Source organism: Scomber japonicus, chromosome 9 (genome assembly GCF_027409825.1).
Source record: "Scomber japonicus isolate fScoJap1 chromosome 9, fScoJap1.pri, whole genome shotgun sequence".
NCBI lineage: Eukaryota > Metazoa > Chordata > Actinopteri > Scombriformes > Scombridae > Scomber > Scomber japonicus.
Genome location: NC_070586.1, coordinates 7,438,817 through 7,458,612, shown reverse-complemented (window position 1 = coordinate 7,458,612; position 19,796 = coordinate 7,438,817). Strand labels below are relative to the sequence as shown.

General features: G+C 41.5%; 1 protein-coding gene and 1 long non-coding RNA gene across 2 annotated transcripts in view; one reads left to right on the top strand and one right to left on the bottom strand.

Annotated features, from left to right (window-relative positions):
• Nucleotides 1–19,796, bottom strand: part of LOC128365515 (uncharacterized) — a 245,603-nt gene that overhangs the window by 120,045 nt on the left and 105,762 nt on the right. The window lies entirely within an intron of this gene.
• The window catches only part of antxr2a (ANTXR cell adhesion molecule 2a), a 107,667-nt gene that overhangs the window by 30,377 nt on the left and 57,494 nt on the right, over nt 1–19,796 (top strand). The window contains 4 exon segments of the mRNA XM_053326271.1: nt 7,703–7,781; nt 8,794–8,889; nt 17,844–17,894; nt 19,475–19,564. Coding sequence (XP_053182246.1) covers nt 7,703–7,781; nt 8,794–8,889; nt 17,844–17,894; nt 19,475–19,564 — 316 coding nt within the window.

Below are 19,796 nucleotides of genomic sequence, written 5' to 3'. Positions count from 1 at the left end.
AATCAAACATTTCATAGTGTTAATATTTTGTGAAAGCATCGACAGTCATCTCTACAATATTGTTGTAATATCGATATCGAGGTATTTGGTCTATAATATCATGATGTTTGATTTTGTCCATATCGCCCAGCTCTAATTTAACATTAAAGCGAAACACTGAAGATGTAAACATATTTTTCCTCAAGTCAAGCTCTGCAAACTGGTTTTCCTCACTTATCGATGTGAAGAAATATACCCGTTATTACAGTAGAAGCTACTGCAGCATTTTTGTTTTCATACAGATTTTCTCTCTTAAATAGAAATCATCAGACGTGCAAATTAGAAGCTGATGTTTCTCAACCTACTTTTCAAAGATGTAGTGAAAGATTTACTTGAGCGACTACATTTGTAAACCACAGTCTTACAGTGCCTGCGACGCCCCGATAGGACCTGAGCTGACACTGATGCGCCCGCCATTTGCAAAAGGCCTGCTTAATTAACTCTTGGCTGTCGATGGTGACCCATTAAGTAGTTAGCTGGTACGGGCGGTGAGTAAACACATCTGCTGGAGGGGCTTTAAAAGGATGTGCGACAGATGCAGCCATTCCCTTTTCCACGCTCCCCATTTAAATAATTCACCATGCTCTGACAATCCCTGCACCCCGGACCACCTGCATGGAACGCTGGAGCCCAGAAACTTCCGTCTCCGTCCATCTGTCTACTTCTGCTCCATCACCGCTGCTGGTGCTCAGGGTGCTCGGTTAACACGGCTCTACTCAGCCGAAAAAGAATCGTCTTTTTCTCCTCGTGTTTCTTTTCCCTTGTTTTGCCCATGTTTCCTTCCACATGAGGCTTTCTCCTCGGTGAACACTGCTTGAATTACTTCTGTGTTGACCTGGCACACGGGGGTTGCTGGGGAACATATTTCAGATGCAGCAGTCACTTGAGCTGAGGTGCTCAGCTGCATCTCCTCGTCCCACAGGGGACTCGGAGCAGGCGGCTCCACATCCAGCCTCAATGTCCAGGAATCGCAGTGTCCTCAGTTGGTCATTGAGCAGTGTAGGAGCACTCACGGCCGAGGCATCATCTGTGCTGACAGCTGTGGCATCAGGCTTTTGAAACACTGGCATCTGCTGACGCCCTTCCTTCTTTCTCCTCCTCACCCCCCCTCCTCCTCCTCCCTTCTCTGTGCGTATCCCCATTAGGAGACCCAGCATGCTTTGCTGGGGTACCGATTGAGAGGTTAAGTGGCTGCGCTGTTGCAGCAGCATGTCCTCACCTGGTGTTTTCACAATAACACGGAGGGCAAAAAATAACTGAGGGGGCAGCCGACACCTGCTTTACAAAGCAGGTACAGTAGCTAATGCTAATGCTCATCAATAATTAAACAGGCTGTCCCGGGGCAGCTGCTAGCAATGGCAACGCTCCATCTGCTCCAGTGGGGGTATGAAGATGTTTATGATAGAAATGTCCTGTTTGATTGTCTTCCATGTTGTCACAGAGACACCTCGGCTATGCATTGATTAGAAGCAGACCTCTCTGATTGAAGGATGCAATGAGCTGCAGATGATTCAAGCTTGTCCGAATATAGAAAATAGAAAATAATCTAAGAACTAAAGCAACAAATTCATAAACACTTTCACCTGAAGAGGATCATTTATTGGTAGATCCAGTCTGGTAAAGGGTTTTCCATGTGCTACTTAACCTCCTGCAACCCTGCGTCATCATATAGGGACGTTACATTTTGTGTTTGTTGGACGTTATACTTAATTCTGCTTAACTTTGACTAGTTGTCCTCATTCGTACACGCCACCTAGTGGTAGAAAAAGTACATTACGTGAATCAGTCTAAAAACCAGATGGCGGGCATCTTGGCCGATCCCCAGACAAAAGTGGACCAGATACAAAACCTTATCAAATGTTATGGTTTAAACTTTTTTATTTATGCTTAATAACGTTTGTAGTTTGATTTTCTATACAAATGTAGCTATGACACTGCCAAACAGGAAGTACTCGTTCGAGGATATTGGGACTTTATTATCATTCGTGCAAAGGGAAGGTGTAAATGTAAAGAAATAGTTTTATACACTGGTGAGTTAATTATGTTATACAGTAAAATATACTCATCGTCCCCATATGAGGACAAAACTACTTCCTGCTTAAACACAATGCTTGGATATCAGGGCCTACTCCTCCCAAATATCTAGGAGAAATTAAAAATGGATACCAAACAAAAGCTCAGGACTCAGGAGGTAAAGAGCTTGTTAGGCCATGCTAGTGATGTTCCATGTTTTAGCCAGTTTACTACAAGCTACGTATACTTTATATATCATTGTTGGGTAATGATCCTTTACAGTGAAGCATCATCTACATATGACCCACATCATAGTAGTATAGACAGGAGTTACAAGCAGTTCTCTGATTCTTCGAGGCCTGAAAAGGTTATTTCAGTACTTCACAGGATCAAAAGGTAAATTATATACATATAAAATATGACAAAAAGGAAGGTGTAAATGTAAGGAAATAGTTTTATACACTGGTGAATTAATTGTGTTATCCAGTAAAATAAACCAAAGGGAGGACAAAACTACTTCCTGTTTGAAGACAATGCTTGGATATCAGGTCCTACTCATCCCAAATATCTAGGAGCTTACAGGACAGGAGGACAGGAGTTACAAGCAATGCTCTGATAGTTTCATCTGAAGGATTCTTCGAGGCCTGAAAAGGTTATTTCAGTAAATGTTGGAAAAAATATGACTTGGAAAAAGCAAAAGGTTAGCAAAACGTTTTGGTAACATTTGTAAGGTAAGGTAAGAACTTGGAAAGACTTGCATATGGTCTTTTTAAGCCGCAGCAGTGGTAAGGTATCATTAATTTATTTTAATTTAGTAGCACCAGTCAACTTTTTTAGAGTACCCATCCCGTCACTCTTTCCAAATGGCCAAGTCGTCTCATTCAGGAACGCAACTTCTCGTCAAGTTCTCCCCAAGCTGGCTTCATGAGACGATCCCTCTCGTTAACAGACTTTCCCTTCCCTCTCCGTCAGAACTTGTGCCACACGAAACTCGAGCAGAGTGATGACTCCTGGATGCCGAGTGACAGGCCTTACATATGCTCCGCTGTGAATTATTCAGCCTCCTCAATTTTCACATCTTTAAGGGAAGTTTGAAAGCCATTAGTGTCACCATTGTCAGCCGGTCCAGCTGTATCGCATCACCAAAGCTTAGTGTCACGACGGGCCTACTTTGTGACAGCTTATATGGAGCCTGGGGACAAACTTTATCCAAAGTGGAGCCAGGAATCTGCGGCGGGAAGAGGCCTTCTGCCCTTCAACTGGTGTCCCTTGGAGCCCGTCTCGCTTTCTACCCCAATTTTGACTGATCCCCCTGGCCCCCGTGACAATCTGCCTTCTCATCTCCCACTTATTCAAAGATAACCGTCGACCCGGCAACAGCTGCAACTCTCTCCTCGGTGTCACTCACTAGCTTTCACTGTGGAAAAGTTAAATGACAGCGAGCGTTGTTTTTAAATTATTCATCTGGCTTCTTTTTAGAGTCGTTCATTGCTGGGGTTTTTTATTCTTTTTAACCCTTTTTGTGTGTCTTTGTGTAATATACAGTTAAAAAAACAGGTGACTTTAAAGCAAAGATGTTTTGGTGCATCATTACAAGATATTTACAGGTTTGTTCAAGGCCTTTATAAAATACTACAACTCATAATTGTATTTCTAATTAGTCATTTTATCATTTTTCATCCAGAAAATGGTGAAAAAAGTCCAAAAATATATTGAATTTACAGTGAAAGATGCAGATTTTCACATTTTTTACCTGATTTTACCACTTTATTAATTATAAAAATGGTTAAAATCAATTAATTGACTCATATTTTCAGCACCAAGTGTAATACAGTAATACAGAACACCCATTTTCATAGATGTCCTCACCCATTTACTCATCTTTCCTTTTTCCTGGATATATAAAAAAAAAAGGGTGGAAAAAGGAAAGAGGATGTATGACTTATGCCTCTGTGCTGGAGCAGATTCTGCCTACTCAACAGTAACTCTGTAAATTAGCAGTCAGTGTCTCAGGGAGGGGAGAAAAAGAAAAAAGGAAAAAAAAGGCCTCGTCGACTATGGTTGGGTTGCGGTGCGTTAAGGATGTCCGGCGATGTCAGTGGAAGGAGGAGGAGGGGGGGGAGGGAGGGATTGTGGGCGAGGGTGAAGGTGGGGGGGTGAGGTGGGGTTTGTCAGTGTAACTCGCTTGGGAGCTTTTCCTCCTTCACATGCGGCGGTCCGCACCTCCAGCTTGATTAACAACCTGCCCACCATTATCACGGATTGAGGGTGTCAGCTAAATTAGCCTCTCCCTTCACCCATTTAGCACAAGCACTTAGTTAACATGCAAGAAGCTCCGAGCGGCTTCGCTGAGCTGCAGAGATTCCTGCTATAAGACACAAAGACAGAAATCTTCTTATATATGAGCGGTGGAGTTACTCATTTGATGCAGAAGAGTAACGAGCACAAACAATTACAACTAATACCTTTTTCTCAGCAGATACTCAGATTTAAACTGTCCAGCTGCCTTTTTTTAAAACATGTTTGACCCTCAGATTGAAGTGCATATAACTAAAGATTCATATTCAACATTTAACATAACAATTAAAATTTAAACTGCACAAATAGTTTTTGGTCATCTTTTATGTTTGTACTTAATTAGAGGCATTTTTTACTATCACGCTGCCCCATTCTTACTAGAGTTACACCCAATATATTCAAATTTGTTATTCAATTCAATTCAATTCAATTCAAACAATTTTATTAGTCCCCGAGGGGCAATTCAGTTTAAGCAGTTCCAGCATAAAAAAAACATAAAAACAAACAAACAATAACTGCACGACTAAAATAAATAAATAGAAATAAAAGAATAAAAGAAGAGGCATCCAAGGATTGACAGGACATTGCACAGTTGGAATACAGTTACAGTATGTTTCATTTCCGATTAGTGCCTCTGTCCAGATTCATGAGTCTTATGGCAGATGGAAGGAAAGATTTCGAGTATGACTTTCTTATTGATAATGAAGGAAAAAACCTCCCAAACTACTCACAACTTTCTCACTTAAATCTTGCAACTAGAGTTCAAAATACAATAATCACATAAATATAAATATACAGTATGTGTGCACCAATCTTGACAGGACTCTTTCCAGATACTGTATATCGTTATTTTTTACGCTCCTGTTATCTTCCTGTGGACTCTGCAGCTTTTGTCCACCTGGGTCAAAATTGACCCGGTCTGATTTAACTGTTTATAAAGCAAAAAATATAAATTATAGACCTTTTTTAGCCAACTTCATTCCAACTTATTAGCAGGTTTTACACATTAAAAAAAAGATGGTAAATTAAAATGAATGCCTGTTCTCCTCATGGGTCAAAATTGATTATTATAATAGATTATTTTATCTCCCTGGTAGATTTAAAAGATTTATTATGGGATATTTTTGTGACTCGACTGCCCGTCATCTGACTTTAACTTGTGTCTCGTCTTATCGTATTCACCTACTCATACTACATTTTATTTTTATTATGTTATGCCCAGTTAAGAGTATCTATAAACCATATAACCTATCAGCAATAAAATAAACCAAATGACAATCCTTTACCTCCTTTACGTTATTTCTTATTAAGTAAGTATTCTGCAATTTTATCTGAAATATAAAACCCTTAAGCCTCTCTCTAACTTTAAAACCATTCTCAGTAGTTGACATACCTGTGATTGTTTTACCCTATTTATTGTCTTCTTCTTTTTTATTAACGATTAACAGTTTAAATGAAAAGCACCTTTAGCTCTACCTAGACCACCTTATCAAAAGAAGTCATTAATGATCAGAATCACATATCAAATGAAAAACATATAATAAAAAATTATAAAGCAAAAAGAAAAAAAAAGAGAAGTCAAGGCATCAACAAGTTGAGCGAAGTGTCAAAGTGCATCCGGGGTTTTTGAACGTCCGTGAATTGTATGGTTAAATATTTAGCGTGGGTAAATAAGGAAAGGTGCAAAGGAGTCAGTTTAGAATATTTAGAATACACTGCATAGTAATGGACACATGGTCTGGTTGCTCATCTGTTCTGAACCACAGGAGAATCGGTGGCCCAAGGCACAGCCTCGGGGCGAAATCCAAAGCAAAGAGAGCTTTCTTGTTATTATTCCGCAGCACCGGTTTTTATGCAGGCCTCCCCTGTACACTACCACACACTCACAGCTGGCCCCCTCACACACAATCACCACTGTGCCCACTTCTTTCTCTCCTCTTTCTTCTTTTCTTTTCTTTTTTTTGTCTGTGTGTGTGTGTGTGTGTGTGTGTGTGTGTTAACGTTGGAGGGGAGGAGGAGGAGGATTTCAGGCGTTTCACTCGTTTCCATCCATATCCTGAATTCTCATTAAACCTGCAGTAATTGGATCGGGCGTAATAGACATATGGAAATTGCGGTGCCGTTCATCATTAGGGTTTTAATTGCGCCCATTTTGGCCTCCGTACCCCCCCACCCACCCATCCACCCCTCACCCACCCCCCTCTAAATAAGTCATAGGAGTTCACAAGCCTTGTTACCGCCAGTCAGTTTACTTCTACACACGATGCTGACGGCGGTGATAATGAGAGGATTTCCTCCTTCTTTGGTTGACCGTTTAGTTTGCTCCCATTGTGTTCTGCACTGAGCGTTGTGCTAATGCGAGAGCTCCACTTGTTACTTTTTTTTTTTTTAAAGAGGACAAATTAGTTCTTCCCTTTTTGTCAGTGGCAGTCATAAGGGAGGTTTTTTTTTTTTTTTTTCGTAAAGCCTGAATAATTTGTAACTATTGAGACTGAGATATAGCCATGCTCATATTCCTGGTTTCTTATTTTTAATGTTTTTAATAGGGCTGTCAAGCGATTACATTTTTTAATCGCGATTAATCGCAGAATTTCCATAGTTAGTTGCGATTAATCGCGTTTTGAATTGCATGTTTAAAATCCTGTTATTTTACATTTGAAGGCAGGTTTAAGCCCATAATGTAAAGCATTTCTTACCAGAGTGTCTTAACTGGGAATCAATCACGGCTCTGCTGCGACTCCCACACTCCAAAATGGTCCTTTGGTGGAGCTGAGGCTCGCTTGGCTGCACCTGGGTGTTTAGCGTGGAGGTGCTAACTCAAACTCGACGTACTCCGGTGGTAGTTAAACTCCGTTTGACACAGGTTGCATTTTACTTTTGACTTGTCAACTGAAGCGTCTGGAAGTGTTTTAAAGTTAAACAAGCCGTTCAAAAGTCCAGTAGCTCTCTTACTTTCCATCAGCGCGGTAGGTTTACTGCAGGAGGCCACTTCAAAGCATAGCGCTACAGCTAGAGGAGCCGTCTACGGGGGAGTAGAAGGGACAAAAAGGCTTGCAACATTAAAATGCGATTAAAAAAAATTAACGCGTTATGGATTGCATTAATCTAATCACGATTAACGCGTTAACGCTGACAGCCCTTCTTTAAAACAATATTACACTGCTGTTTGTGCACATTTTTGTTATAATAGATGTTTTTTAATGCAGAGTTAATGTGAGACACCTGCAGGAGAATCTTATGAGCTGTGCACCGAATAATACCGAAGCCTTGTGTGTGTGTGTGTGTGTGTGTGTGCGCAGGTTGATTTAAACATATTACTGATGAAACTGTCTGTTTATTCCTCTCCTCACAGGACTATGGAGGTTCACATCAGCTTAAACAATGGACGATCCTTCATCCCCAGCCCTTACGCCATCACTGCCTCCACATGTGTGAGTCTGAATATCATCACCACCACCACCCATGACATACGAGCATCTAATATGCATCGAAACTACACTAAGCACTGATTTCCTGTTTCCTATGTCGTCAATGGTTCAACATTTCCTGTGTTAGAACGAGTATATATATATATCTAACTGTGTGAATGTCTGTATGAGCAGAACTTCTCTAATCCTCTCATCATCCGTGTTTATCATGTGATGAGCATTGAGCACACTGTTGGCTCCTAAATAGACTTCAGTAATATTAATAGTGTTTTACTGTCTATTATTATTATTATTGCATGCACACAATAAGGAAGGACTGAAATATGATTTGAAATATGGTGCAAAACCTTTTAATAGAGTCATTTCAGTACCATAAACCAGGGGTGTCAAACATGTGGCCCGTGGGCCAAATACGGCCCGCCAAGGGGTGTGGTCCGGCCCACTTGCCATCCTGTGTTCTTTTCCTTCCATCCATCTGTCCTTCCTCCCTACCTTCCTTTTTTCCTTTCTTCATTCCTTCCTTCCTTCTGTCCTTCCTTCCTCCCTTCCTTCTGTCCTTCCTTCCTTCTTTCCTCCCTTCCTTCTGTCGTCCGTCCTTCACTGTCTTTCCTACCTTTCTTCCATCCTTCCTTTTGCCTGTCTTTCCTTCCTTCCTTCCTCCCTCCCTTCTGTCTGTCCGTCCTTCACTGTCTGTCTTTCCTACCTTTCTTCCATCCTTCCTTTTGCCTGTCTTTCCTTCCTTCCCTTCTTATTTCCTTCCTTCCTTCCTTCTTTCCTTCCATCTTTTTAATGATCCGGCCCACATGAAATCAAATTGGTCTGTATGTGGCCCGTGAATGAAAATGAGTTTGACTCCTCTGCCATAAACCATCATTAATGATTATTAAACCAAGCTAAAGTATTTGCATGTGCACATCAGATTATCTGTTTTTTGCTCTGTAATAAAACTCAAATTCTTCCCCAGAACCTTAAACAGACTCTGTATCTATATCTGTGTTGTTGTTGTGTCTTTCAGTCGGATGGTTGGGTGGTCTTCATCGTCTTCCTGGTGCTGATGGCTCTCGTGGCTTTGGCCCTCATGTGGTGGTTCTGGCCTCTTTGCTGCACAGTGGTGAGTGTTGTTATTTACTTTCTGTAATCATCTACAGGCCTGTTAAACTTACTGAGGGCAACTACAGCTGACTGTTCTTAGAGTCTATGTTTTAATGGAGGTAACAACAGGTGATGTGCAAACTGAAAACATGCTAAAACTTCCGTGTCCGTGTAAAGTAAGAATAAATCTGCTGAAACCCCGCCCCCTACCAAGTGTCACCTGTCAATCAAAGTCACCACTAGGTAGATGCTAGGTCTGAGAGCTTTCTGCTGCTAACTCAGCTGCTAGCGCGGCGGCTAACTCGGCTGGTAGCTAGGATCTCGGCAGCTAACTCAGCGGCTAACTTGGCTGGTAGCTCGGCGGCTAACTTAGCAGCTAACTCGGTGGCTAACTCAGCTAACTGGCTAACTGTAGACTGTAGTAGTAGTAGTAGTGTGTGCTGAATGTATTTATACCTCTACAGCAGCAGGGGCGGGTTTATGCTAATCACTAAATCCTGAACACAGAAATCTTGAAACACAGTTTGTGAAGCCTAGCTCCACAATTCAAATCTAAATGGCTGAAATGCTTTTTACACCTTTTTTAGAAATACATTTATGACCTATTTAATGTGTTTAGAAGAAAAAAAGTCTGAATTCACTTTACACTGTATTTAAATAGCTTTTCTAGGTCTGATGATGAGAGCGAAGGATAATGAGATCTCCTCTCCTTTTTTTAAATTCTAACATCCTGTTGCGGCAAATGCAACATGTCTGAAGCAATCTACCCGTGAAAACTGTTTTTTTTTTTTTTTAATATCACACCATGGTCAGTGAAGCAACGTGCAAGGTGTGTGAAGTTTATACTCACTCAACCCAGCCATAAACAGCAAATCATTGCCAGATTCAGCTGTGTCTGTGGCCACCGATTCACAGCATCTGCAGCTGCAGGAAAAGTACTGCTGAACATCTGTTGAACTCTCACCTCCTGTTTACCTTGTTTACCAGCAGTTGCTAGCAACATCACCAAGGAAGAAGCTCAAAACAGGAAGTCACGATGGGTAGATGGGTTCTGAGAAAAGATGAAGTCTTTTTTTTTTTTTTCTTCTTTTTTTTTTTAAGGGAAACAAAACAAGAGATAGATTAGCAATAAAAGGATGTGAGTGACAGATTGCACAAAAGTTAAGAAAATCTCTGTTTGTGCAGGACTACTGTTGGGTCTACCTGGGGACCGAAGCGATTAATAACATAATCACACAGATAGTTTGTGGTTTTAGTCAGATTTGAATCTGCCATGTCCATGCTCCAGCTTAAAATACTTAGTGTGTTTTGGTAAACACAGGATTCTTCTTTTACTGATGCTAATCTTGTCGATCAGGGAGCTTTAATTTCAGGCGTGCTTTGTTTTTGGTCTTTTAATCTTTTCTGTTACTTGCCTAGTTGTTGTTATTTTTTCTTTGGTGATTGCTTATGTGCCCCTTTTTATCTGGAGGTTAAGTCCGCCGAGGGAAATGCGGACTACATGTTTTTGCTTTTGCTAAATCAGGAGCGGACAATAACAATTTCAACTAAGTTCTTGCACACAGTGAAGTCTTATTATCTGTACAGTAGGGATCAAAATCTGATAAACACATTACACTCAATCACTTCCTCTCACTTTATGAACAATGTTTCTGTCCATAAACCTCCATCAACAGCTTCAGCCCCTTATACATAAACATCAGAGGACAGACTGAGCTCTTCTTTACTCTTACAGTGAGTTCATGTATTGCTATAGAAACATTTGTAAATGGTAAATGGACTGTACTTATATAGCACCTTTCTCGTCTTTACCACCACTCAAAGCGCTTTACATTACATCTCATTCACCCATTCACACACATTCATACACTGATGGCAGGAGCTACCACGCAGGGTGCCAACCTGCTCATCAGGGGGGAATTTAACCATTCATTCTCATTCATACACCGTTGGAGCAGCAACGGGAGCAATTTGGGGTTAAGTGTCTTGCCCAAGGACACATCGACATGTGGACTGGAGGAGCCAGGAATCGAACCGCCAATCTTCCAATTGGAGGACGACCGTTCTACCTCCTCTACCTCCTCAACTGCTCTACCTCTGGAGGACAACTGCTCTACCTCCTGAGCCACAGCCGCCCCATTTAAGGATATTAGTGGCTAAAATCAGCCACTTGTCACCAAATTGATGACATCATGATAAAAGTTCACTATAAAGGAATAAAAAAACACTAAAAACAGGCTGAATATGCTTCAGTGTACAGATGATTGAACTCAATTTGTATGAATACAGTTGTCTAATTTAACCTACTTCACCACATGTGTAAATATGAGTTCATATTGGTACTGATTTTTTTCATTGATTAGTATACCCCTACTATTAGTATTCAAGCCTTGTTCATTCAGATATTGGGCATTGAGTTTTTCAGACATCTAGGCACATGCAAATTATGTTTATTAGCGTCATGCAGCTACTTCTCGCTTGTGTTTTACATTATATGAACACATTTTATTCATATAGCACCATTTCATACAGGTTAATGTAGTTTAAAGTCTTGTTTAAAGTGCTTCACAGTTGATTGACAGGCTGATAATAAAACAGAACAAGTGTAGAATGAGGAGAACGTAAAGAAAAAGAACAGAAATTAAGATAAATGTAATCCAATCTGACTTTATTTGTAAAGCACTTTAAAAAAAGCAACCACAGTGGACCAATATGCTGTGCAGAAGAATAAATAAAAGACATAACAGCTCACATGAGGCATAAAAATACACATAAATACAAATAAGATGCATTAAAAGACATAAAACGTGACTAAAAATACCAGCCGTTCAATAGAAACAATTAAATCAAATACATAAATGTAAAAGCTATTGCTAAGAGTTTAGATAAGTATTGATATTGATAAACAGTTCTTGTATTAATATCTGTATCAATAAAATCTTAATGATAGCTATCCATTTAAGGCTCAGTGGTTATTTAGACTGAGTATAAATAAGTATGCAGAAATCTATGGGAGACAAAATATTAAATCTTAACCTCATTCAGTCTGGAGTCTCTAGCAGTTATAAAGATAATTTCATTAGTACACGTGTGTCCCTAAATACAGATGTTGGACGATCTGCATCGATTCCACAGATGTTACGAGTCCCGTGTGAGTGGAGGAGCTCTGAAGAGAAAAAGATGTTTGTTAAGGTGGAATATGAGGCAACGTTTAATGAACCGGTTTGAATCTGAACCATCCGAAAAGTTTTCAGTGGTAGAGATATGAAGTCTATGAACTGAACTCCTCACCCTGCTCTCATGCTCTCACCCCCCCTCCACCCCCACCCCCCCCCCCCACCCCCTTTATTTATTTTTTTTGTCTCACCCACTTAACCACTTACAAAAATCCACAACAGATTATCGTTTGGGGCTATGAGAGAGGGGATACAGATGGTGCACCCCAGTCTTTTTCTGTGTCCCGGCTTACACTGAGATCTGATGAAGGCAAATTTACCCTCCTCCATCCCCGCTTCCACCCCCCGCCCCCCCCCCTTGGTTTCCTCTCTCACCCGCTACCCGCTACCCGCCCCTGAACTGATAAACGTCACCTGGCTTTGTGGACCTGAAGGGAGCCCCATCCAGGATGAGATGGAAGCATATTTTGGAAAACCAACAAAGGCATTAAAATGTAAACCCCCTGCAGCATGTCTGGCCGCGGATGTGTTTGTCTTGGTGGAGAGAGCTGCTGTTGCCTTCCATCGAGGGACGCGGCAGAAGAGGAGGGCCATGTGTGGCTTGTTAATATTTAAACCCCCAGTCTGCCAGGTTTCAACAGTCAGGATGAGGCCACGCACACACACACACACACACACACACACACACACACACACACACACACACACTGTCAACCTCTTTCCCACAATCCCTCTCTCTCGCTCTCTCTCTCTCTCTCCCATATGGATTGGTGCCAGCACAGAGGTCATACAAGCTGTGGAGTGGTAATTTCTTTGTTTATGATTTGTTTGGAAATTAAACTCAAAATGGCGTAGCCTTTAGTTTAAATCAAAGGATTGAAGAGGTTTTTTTTTTTTTTGGAGATGCAGTTTTGAAATGCATAAGTTAGTTTATCCAAATGACAAAATGATTCATTGTTAAATTGGATTCACTTTTGGACACGTTTTTTTCCAACTCATTTGGTCGTTAATATGTTAATCATATCCGTTTATTTCTCGTTAGAAAGTCGTCTGCGTCGCTCTCCAACTCCAACGCTGAACCTTTTATCTTGATCTGCTCCTGTTTCCCTCCATCATCTACTAACTGGTTAACCCTCCTGTTGTCCTCAGGTCAAGGAAGGAAGGAAGGAAGGAAGGAAGGAAGGAAAGAAGGGAGGAAGGAACGAAAGGAAGGAGGGAGGGAGGGAGGAAGGAAGTAAGGAGAGAAGGAAGGAGAGAAGGAAGGAAAGGAGTAAGGAGGGAGGGAGGGAGGAAGGAAGAGAGGAAGGAAGGAAAGGAGGAAGGAAGGAAAGGAGGGAGGAAGGAAGTAAGGAGAGAAGGAAGGCAGGAAGGAAGGAAGGAAGGAGAGAAGGAAGGAAGGAAAGGAGTAAGGAGGGAGGAAAGAAGTAACGAGAGAAGGAAGGAAGGTAAGGAGGGAGGGAGGAAGGAAAGGAGGGGGGTAGGAAGGAAGGAAGAGAGTAAGGAGAGATGGAAGGAAGGAAAGGAGTAAGGATATAAGTAAGTGAGGAAAGAAGTATGGAAGGAAGAAGAAAGGAAAAATTAAAGAAAGAGGAAGGAAGGAAGAAAGGAAGGAACAGTCAAAAGAGACGGGGTCAATTTGACCCGGGAGGACGACAGGAGGGTTAATTTACCCCAAAACTTTAAACCACAAATCATTTTTAAATTTCCTAAATATGCCTCCTGCCACTGATCCATCACGATAAGCCTCCCAAAAAACAGCTTGACTCAACACGGTTTGAGTTTGAGGGTTAGAGAACGAACGGATTACCGAGTCCAGCCAGTCGCACGGTTAACGGAGATGAGCCATATGGGGGGACGATGCCCAGAGCTCCTCTGATTGGTCCGACTCCCCTTCCCCACCCCCCCTCCTATCGCGGTGTCGTGGCTGCCGGTTGCTGAGCCCTGCCGGGGGCCTCCCTCCGATGTCAGCTGGCTAAGTCTCCTGCAGTTTAGTTTTTAATTACGCTGCAACGTTGCTGAGTGCTGCTCTTCACATCTGTCCATCAGGTAGCTGGGAAAGAGCAGCAGAGCCCTGTCATTTGTATAATGCTTTATTTATCCTACAATATGTCCAGGAAATCTGCTGCATAATTACTTCATAAAAGGAGATAATCCTGTCAGCGTAAGGTGTGGCTGAAATGATGTTAATCAGCGTATGGAGAGGCTATACCAGTAGACCCTTTTGCTGGATTTGCTTACAGCCAGTTGTGTGTCAAAGAGCAATTAATTAACCCTAATTGATTATTTTTCATTATTTTAATGACAACAGTATGTGGAGAGAGTGTGATGGTATCCCTGAGCTTAACACTGAATGAAACAGCTGTTAGGATCTATGATATGCCGTAATGACATTGCTCTTTTTTTTATTTTTTTTATTTTTTTTATTCTTTCCTCTAAAAAACCAATTTAGTAAATGCATGAGCAGCAATGACAGTGTAGTGTGTGTCTTTGATGACTAATGGACAAAGGTCTGACTTCCACTTTGCAGCACACACCTCAACTATGAGATATGTCCTCAGTGTAATTATATGTACATGTATTTATAGGTTGGCTACTGTGTGTGTGTGTGTGTGTGTGTGTGTGTGTGTGTGTGTGTGTGTGTGTGTGTGTGTGTGTGTGTGTGTGTGTGTGTGTGAAGGAGAGAAGGAAGGAAATGAGTAGGGAGGAAGGAATGAAGGAAGGAAAGGAGTAGGGAGGAAGGAAGGAAGGAAGGAAAGGAGTAGGGAGGAAGGAAGGAAGGAAAGGAGTAGGGAGGGAGGAAGGAAGGAAGGAAAGGAGTAGGGTGGACGGACGGAAGGAAGGAAGGAAAGGAGGGGAGGGAGGAAGGAAGGAAGGAAAGGAGTAGGGTGGATGGAAGGAAGGAAGGAAAGGAGTAGGGTGGATGGAAGGAAGGAAGGAAAGGAGTAGGGTGGATGGAAGGAAGGAAGGAAAAAAGGGGAGGGAGGAAGGAAGGAAAGAAGCAAGGATGTAAGGAAGTGGGGAAAGAAGTAGGGAAGGAAGGGAAGAAGAAAGGAAAAATTAAAGAAAGAGGAAGGAAGGAAAGGAGGGAGGGAGGAAGGAAGGAAGGAAGAGAGGAAAGAAGGAAGAGAGGAAGGAAGGAAAGGAGGGAGGCAGGAAGGAAGGAAAGAAGCAAGGATGTAAGGAAGTGGGGAAAGAAGTATGGAAGGAAGGGAAGAACAAAGGAAAACTTAAAGAAAGAGGGAGGAAGGAAGGAAGGTAGAGAGGAAAGGAGGAAGGAAGGAACAGTCCAAAGAAATGGGGGTCAATTTGACCCGGGAGGACGACAGGAGGGTTAAAACAACAAGCGAAAAGTGTGTGTGTGTGTGTGTGTGTGTGTGTGTGTGTGTGTGTGTGTGTGTGTGTGTGTGTGTGTGTGTGTGTGTGTGTGTGTGTGTGTGTGTGTGTGTGTGTGTGTGTGTGTGTGTGTGTGTGTGTAGTGCTGCTGGACACTGTTGTTGTGTAAGAGGGGGGGAATGTGAGGAGGCCGAGCCCAGGAGAGTGTGTGAGCGGAGGAGTGAACAGGAAACACACTTTTTACTTATCATAACAACCTCTGCTGATGAGGTCTTAAGCCAAGTATTAACCTTTATTTCCACATTATTTTATTTAATATCTTGATTTTTTTAAATATTATTTCACTTATTCAGACCCACAAGATTAAATTTAACATCTTTAAATGGTTGCTTAGTTCAATAAACAGTCCCACAAACCTAAATATTATGATTTATAAGCTATTAAAACAGGAAATTCTCTCATTAGTTTTTTGATGAATTTCATAGATGATTTATAAATTGACTCGAGTCCAGCTGGAGACCTGCGTTAGACGTTGATCCGCGTCTCGTTCTCTCGTTCACAAACACATTGTCTTAATTTCCCCAAGTTGTTGTTGTTTTGTTTTTTTTTAAATTCAATCATGTCCTCACTAAACATTTTATTGAAATGTAATTATACCTGTAAAGGAAGGAATGTCCCAGAGTTTCCTCGTAGCCCTTTAAAGGCAGCTTCAATTCCTTTTCCAGGAAAAAACTTCACTTCTGGTTTTCTTAGTCTACTAAACACTCACACGCAAAGATACTGATGCTCACTGAGGCTAGAAAAAAGTTGGTATAAGCCTTTAAAAAAGAATTGTATGTTAAGAAATCTACAATATTTATGATAACTGCATCTCTGGCCACTTCCTACATGGCTCCATTTTTTTTTTGGAGCCACAATCGTGCGGTTTACCCTCCTGTTGTCCTCTGGTCAAGGAAGGGAGGAATGAAAGGAGTAGGGAGGGAGGAAGGAAAGGACTAAGGAGGGAGGAAGGAAGGAAAGGAGGGAGGAAGGAAGTAAAGAGATAAGGAAGGAAGGAAAGAGTAGGGAGGGAGGAAGGAAAGGAGTCGGGAGGGAGGAAGAAAGGAGAGAAGGAAGGAAGGAAGGAAAGGAGTAGGGAGGGAGGAAGGAAGGAGGGAGGAAAGAAGTAGGGAGAGAAGGAAGGAAAGAAAGGAGTAGGGAGGGAGGAAAGAAAGGAGGGAGGAAGGAAGGAAAGAGAGAAGAAAGGTAGGAAAGAAAGGAGTAAGGAGGGAGGGAGGGAGGAAGGAAGGAAGGAATGAAAGAAGCAATGATGTAAGGAAGTGAGGAAGGAAGTATGGAAGGAGGGGAAGAACAAAGGAAAAATTAAAGAGGGAGGAAGGAAGGAAAGAAGGAACAGTCAAAAGAGATGGGGGGTCAATTTGATCCGGGAGGACGACAGGAAGGTTAAAACAACAAGCGAAAGTCTGCGTGCGTGCGTGTGTCTGTGTGTCTGTGTGTCTGTGTGTGTGTGTGTGTGTGTGTGTGTGTGTGTGCGTGTCTGTGTGTGTGTGTGTGTGTCTGATGCCTCTGATGCCTCTCTCAGAAACATTCAAATAAACACAACGTCGTCTTCCTCAGCAAACCTGTAGTAAAAAAACAAAAGTTGGGACATCTGAATATACGTTGAAGCTCCTGACTGACTGACACCTGACAAATGTCTCCGTCAGGCCGCTCTCTTTGCTTTGCCGTGCACATCTAAAAAACCACCGTCGAGGCATCTTGTCCTTGAGTGGAATCACATTGTGGACAACCTGCTCCTCAGACGCCATGTCAGTCAGTGTTGTCATGAACAATGCCGCTGGGCCGCTCACTCTGCTGCCGGAGAGGTGTGTCGTGGTAATACGGGGGGGGGTTTTATTATTTATTTTTAATTTCTTTATATATATGTGTGTGTGAGTGTGTGTGTGTGTGTGTGTGTGCCACCGCTCCTCCTCCACCCCAGACAGGGCTTGGAGCCGAGCCCGAGCCTCCTCCTCTGTATCTCATCGGAGCTAATTAACTCCTTAGGACTTTATGATTAGGGGGATTGCTTGGGAGCACTGAACCCCATCCAATTAATTAAGAGCTAAACGGGGCAGCGGCGCTCGCCCCAAAGACTCCCCTGTCAACAAGTTGATTTTCAGCTTTTCTTTATTTTGCACGGGGGGCCCCTGATGTTGGTTTACAAGCAGAATCCTTGTAATCAGTAGTCAGAGGGGCGATGGGGTGCCAGTTGCAGTTACAAAGCAGCCTGGCAGCGACTGCAGGGACGTCTCTCTCTTTGACTCAGTCACCTGTCATGAATCACCTCCGTCAGCCTCGTCTGTGCTCGTCCTGACAAGGTTTGAGACCGTGTGTGTGTGTGTGTGTGTGTGTGTGTGTGTGTGTGTATATATACCCTGATGGACTTTGTGCTGACGCTCTTTTGCTTTTTCTGTTTATCCAGGTCATCAGAGACCCACCGCCGCCTCCTCCACCTGCCCGTCCTCCACCACCTGTGAGTACATCACTACAATGTTTATGCAGAATATCTGAATATTGATATCGATGCCAAAAAAAAAAAAAAGGTTGATTGCCTAAATATTTGTGCTACTTCAGAGGTAAAAAAAACATCAAGCGACAAGTAACAAAAGCACCTCGGAAATAAAGTTTAACAAGAATATTATCAACAGAAATGGAGTTAGGGTTTATATGTTGAGTCTGAGAAGTCGATTATGTTCGTCTCCATAGAAATTAAAGCTGATGAGTTGATTTTATTATGAGCTTTTCATGCTGAATGAGCCATTTCTGAAAAGATTCATTACCTTATCATAACAGTTTGACTTATAGATAGATAGATAGATAGATAGATAGATAGATAGATAGATAGATAGATAGATAGATAGATAGATAGATAGATAGATACTATAGATAGATACTATAGATAGATAGATAGATACTATAGATGGATGGATAGATGGATAGATGGATAGATAGATAGATAGATAGATAGATAGATAGATAGATAGATAGATAGATACTATAGATAGATACTATAGATAGATAGATAGATAGATACTATAGATGGATGGATAGATGGATAGATACTATAGATGGATGGATAGATGGATAGATGGATAGATAGATAGATACTATAGATGGATGGATAGATGGATAGATGGATAGATGGATAGATAGATAGATAGATAGATAGATACCATAGATAGATACCATAGATAGATACCATAGATAGATGGATGGATGGATGGATGGATAGATGGATGGATGGATGGATGGATAGATAGATAGATAGATACTATAGATAGATAGATAGATAGATAGATACTATAGATGGATACTATAGATAGATAGATAGTCACTTTATTGATCCCAATGAAAGTAATAAAGTAATGAACAACAGACAATAAATAGACAATGGTGTAAAAAAGATAAAAAAAGACTATATGTAATGTCTAAAAGTAAATAAGGATACTAAAAATCTGTTATAAGAACACATGATCTAATAAAGGGCAAATTAAAAAAATATAAACCAATGTGTTAGATAAAGTGTAAATTAAGAATAAACCATTTTATGGACAGGCCTCCCTCGCCTTCCCCTCCCTCCAGCATGGAGACAGTGGTACAGTCTGAAGACAATTTATCAATAAAAGTGAACCTCTGTTGATCTACTTATGAATTTAAGCTAATAAGTTGACTTTTCTGTGACCTTTTCATGCTGAATGAGCCATTTCTGAAATATGTCATCACCTCCATCATTACAATAGTTGGCTTTTGGCTTCTTGTCATGTTGAGGATGTAACAGCTGGAACCAGATAGAGAGAATTTAAGACATTAAGTGTCTCTTCCTTCCCGACATAATGACGTAAATGAGACTTTCCTGTTGAAACAAAGGCTTTTATATGATGAATGATAAACTGAACTGCAAGAAAATAGAACAATGGCCGTAGCTTCCTTCCTAGCTTACGTCAGGTGTTTTTAAAGGGTTTCATACTGTAAAGCTGCATTTGAGTTGCATGTTCATATCAGTGCAGAAACTATTCATTTCCTTCATAATCTCCCTTCTTGTCTTTTTTTAAGGAGCCGGAGCAACTGCCCAAGAAGAAGTGGCCAACTGTGGACGCCTCCTACTATGGAGGAAGAGGAGCCGGAGGGATCAAACGCATGGAGGTCAGAGCTCGTACATCATCCTCTCAACATATTGCTTTCAGTAGCAGGAAAACACTTTCATCACAGTCACAAAGTCACGTCTCTTCTATTGAGTTTGACATGTGAATTTCCTCTTGATGCGACTCGAGCTGCAAATATTAAAACATTCAGTTCGTTCTGTGGTGGAGGGGAAAAAAAAAAGAGCTAAAAATCCAACTACGACAGACAGGAAGTGATGCGTTATTTTTGACAG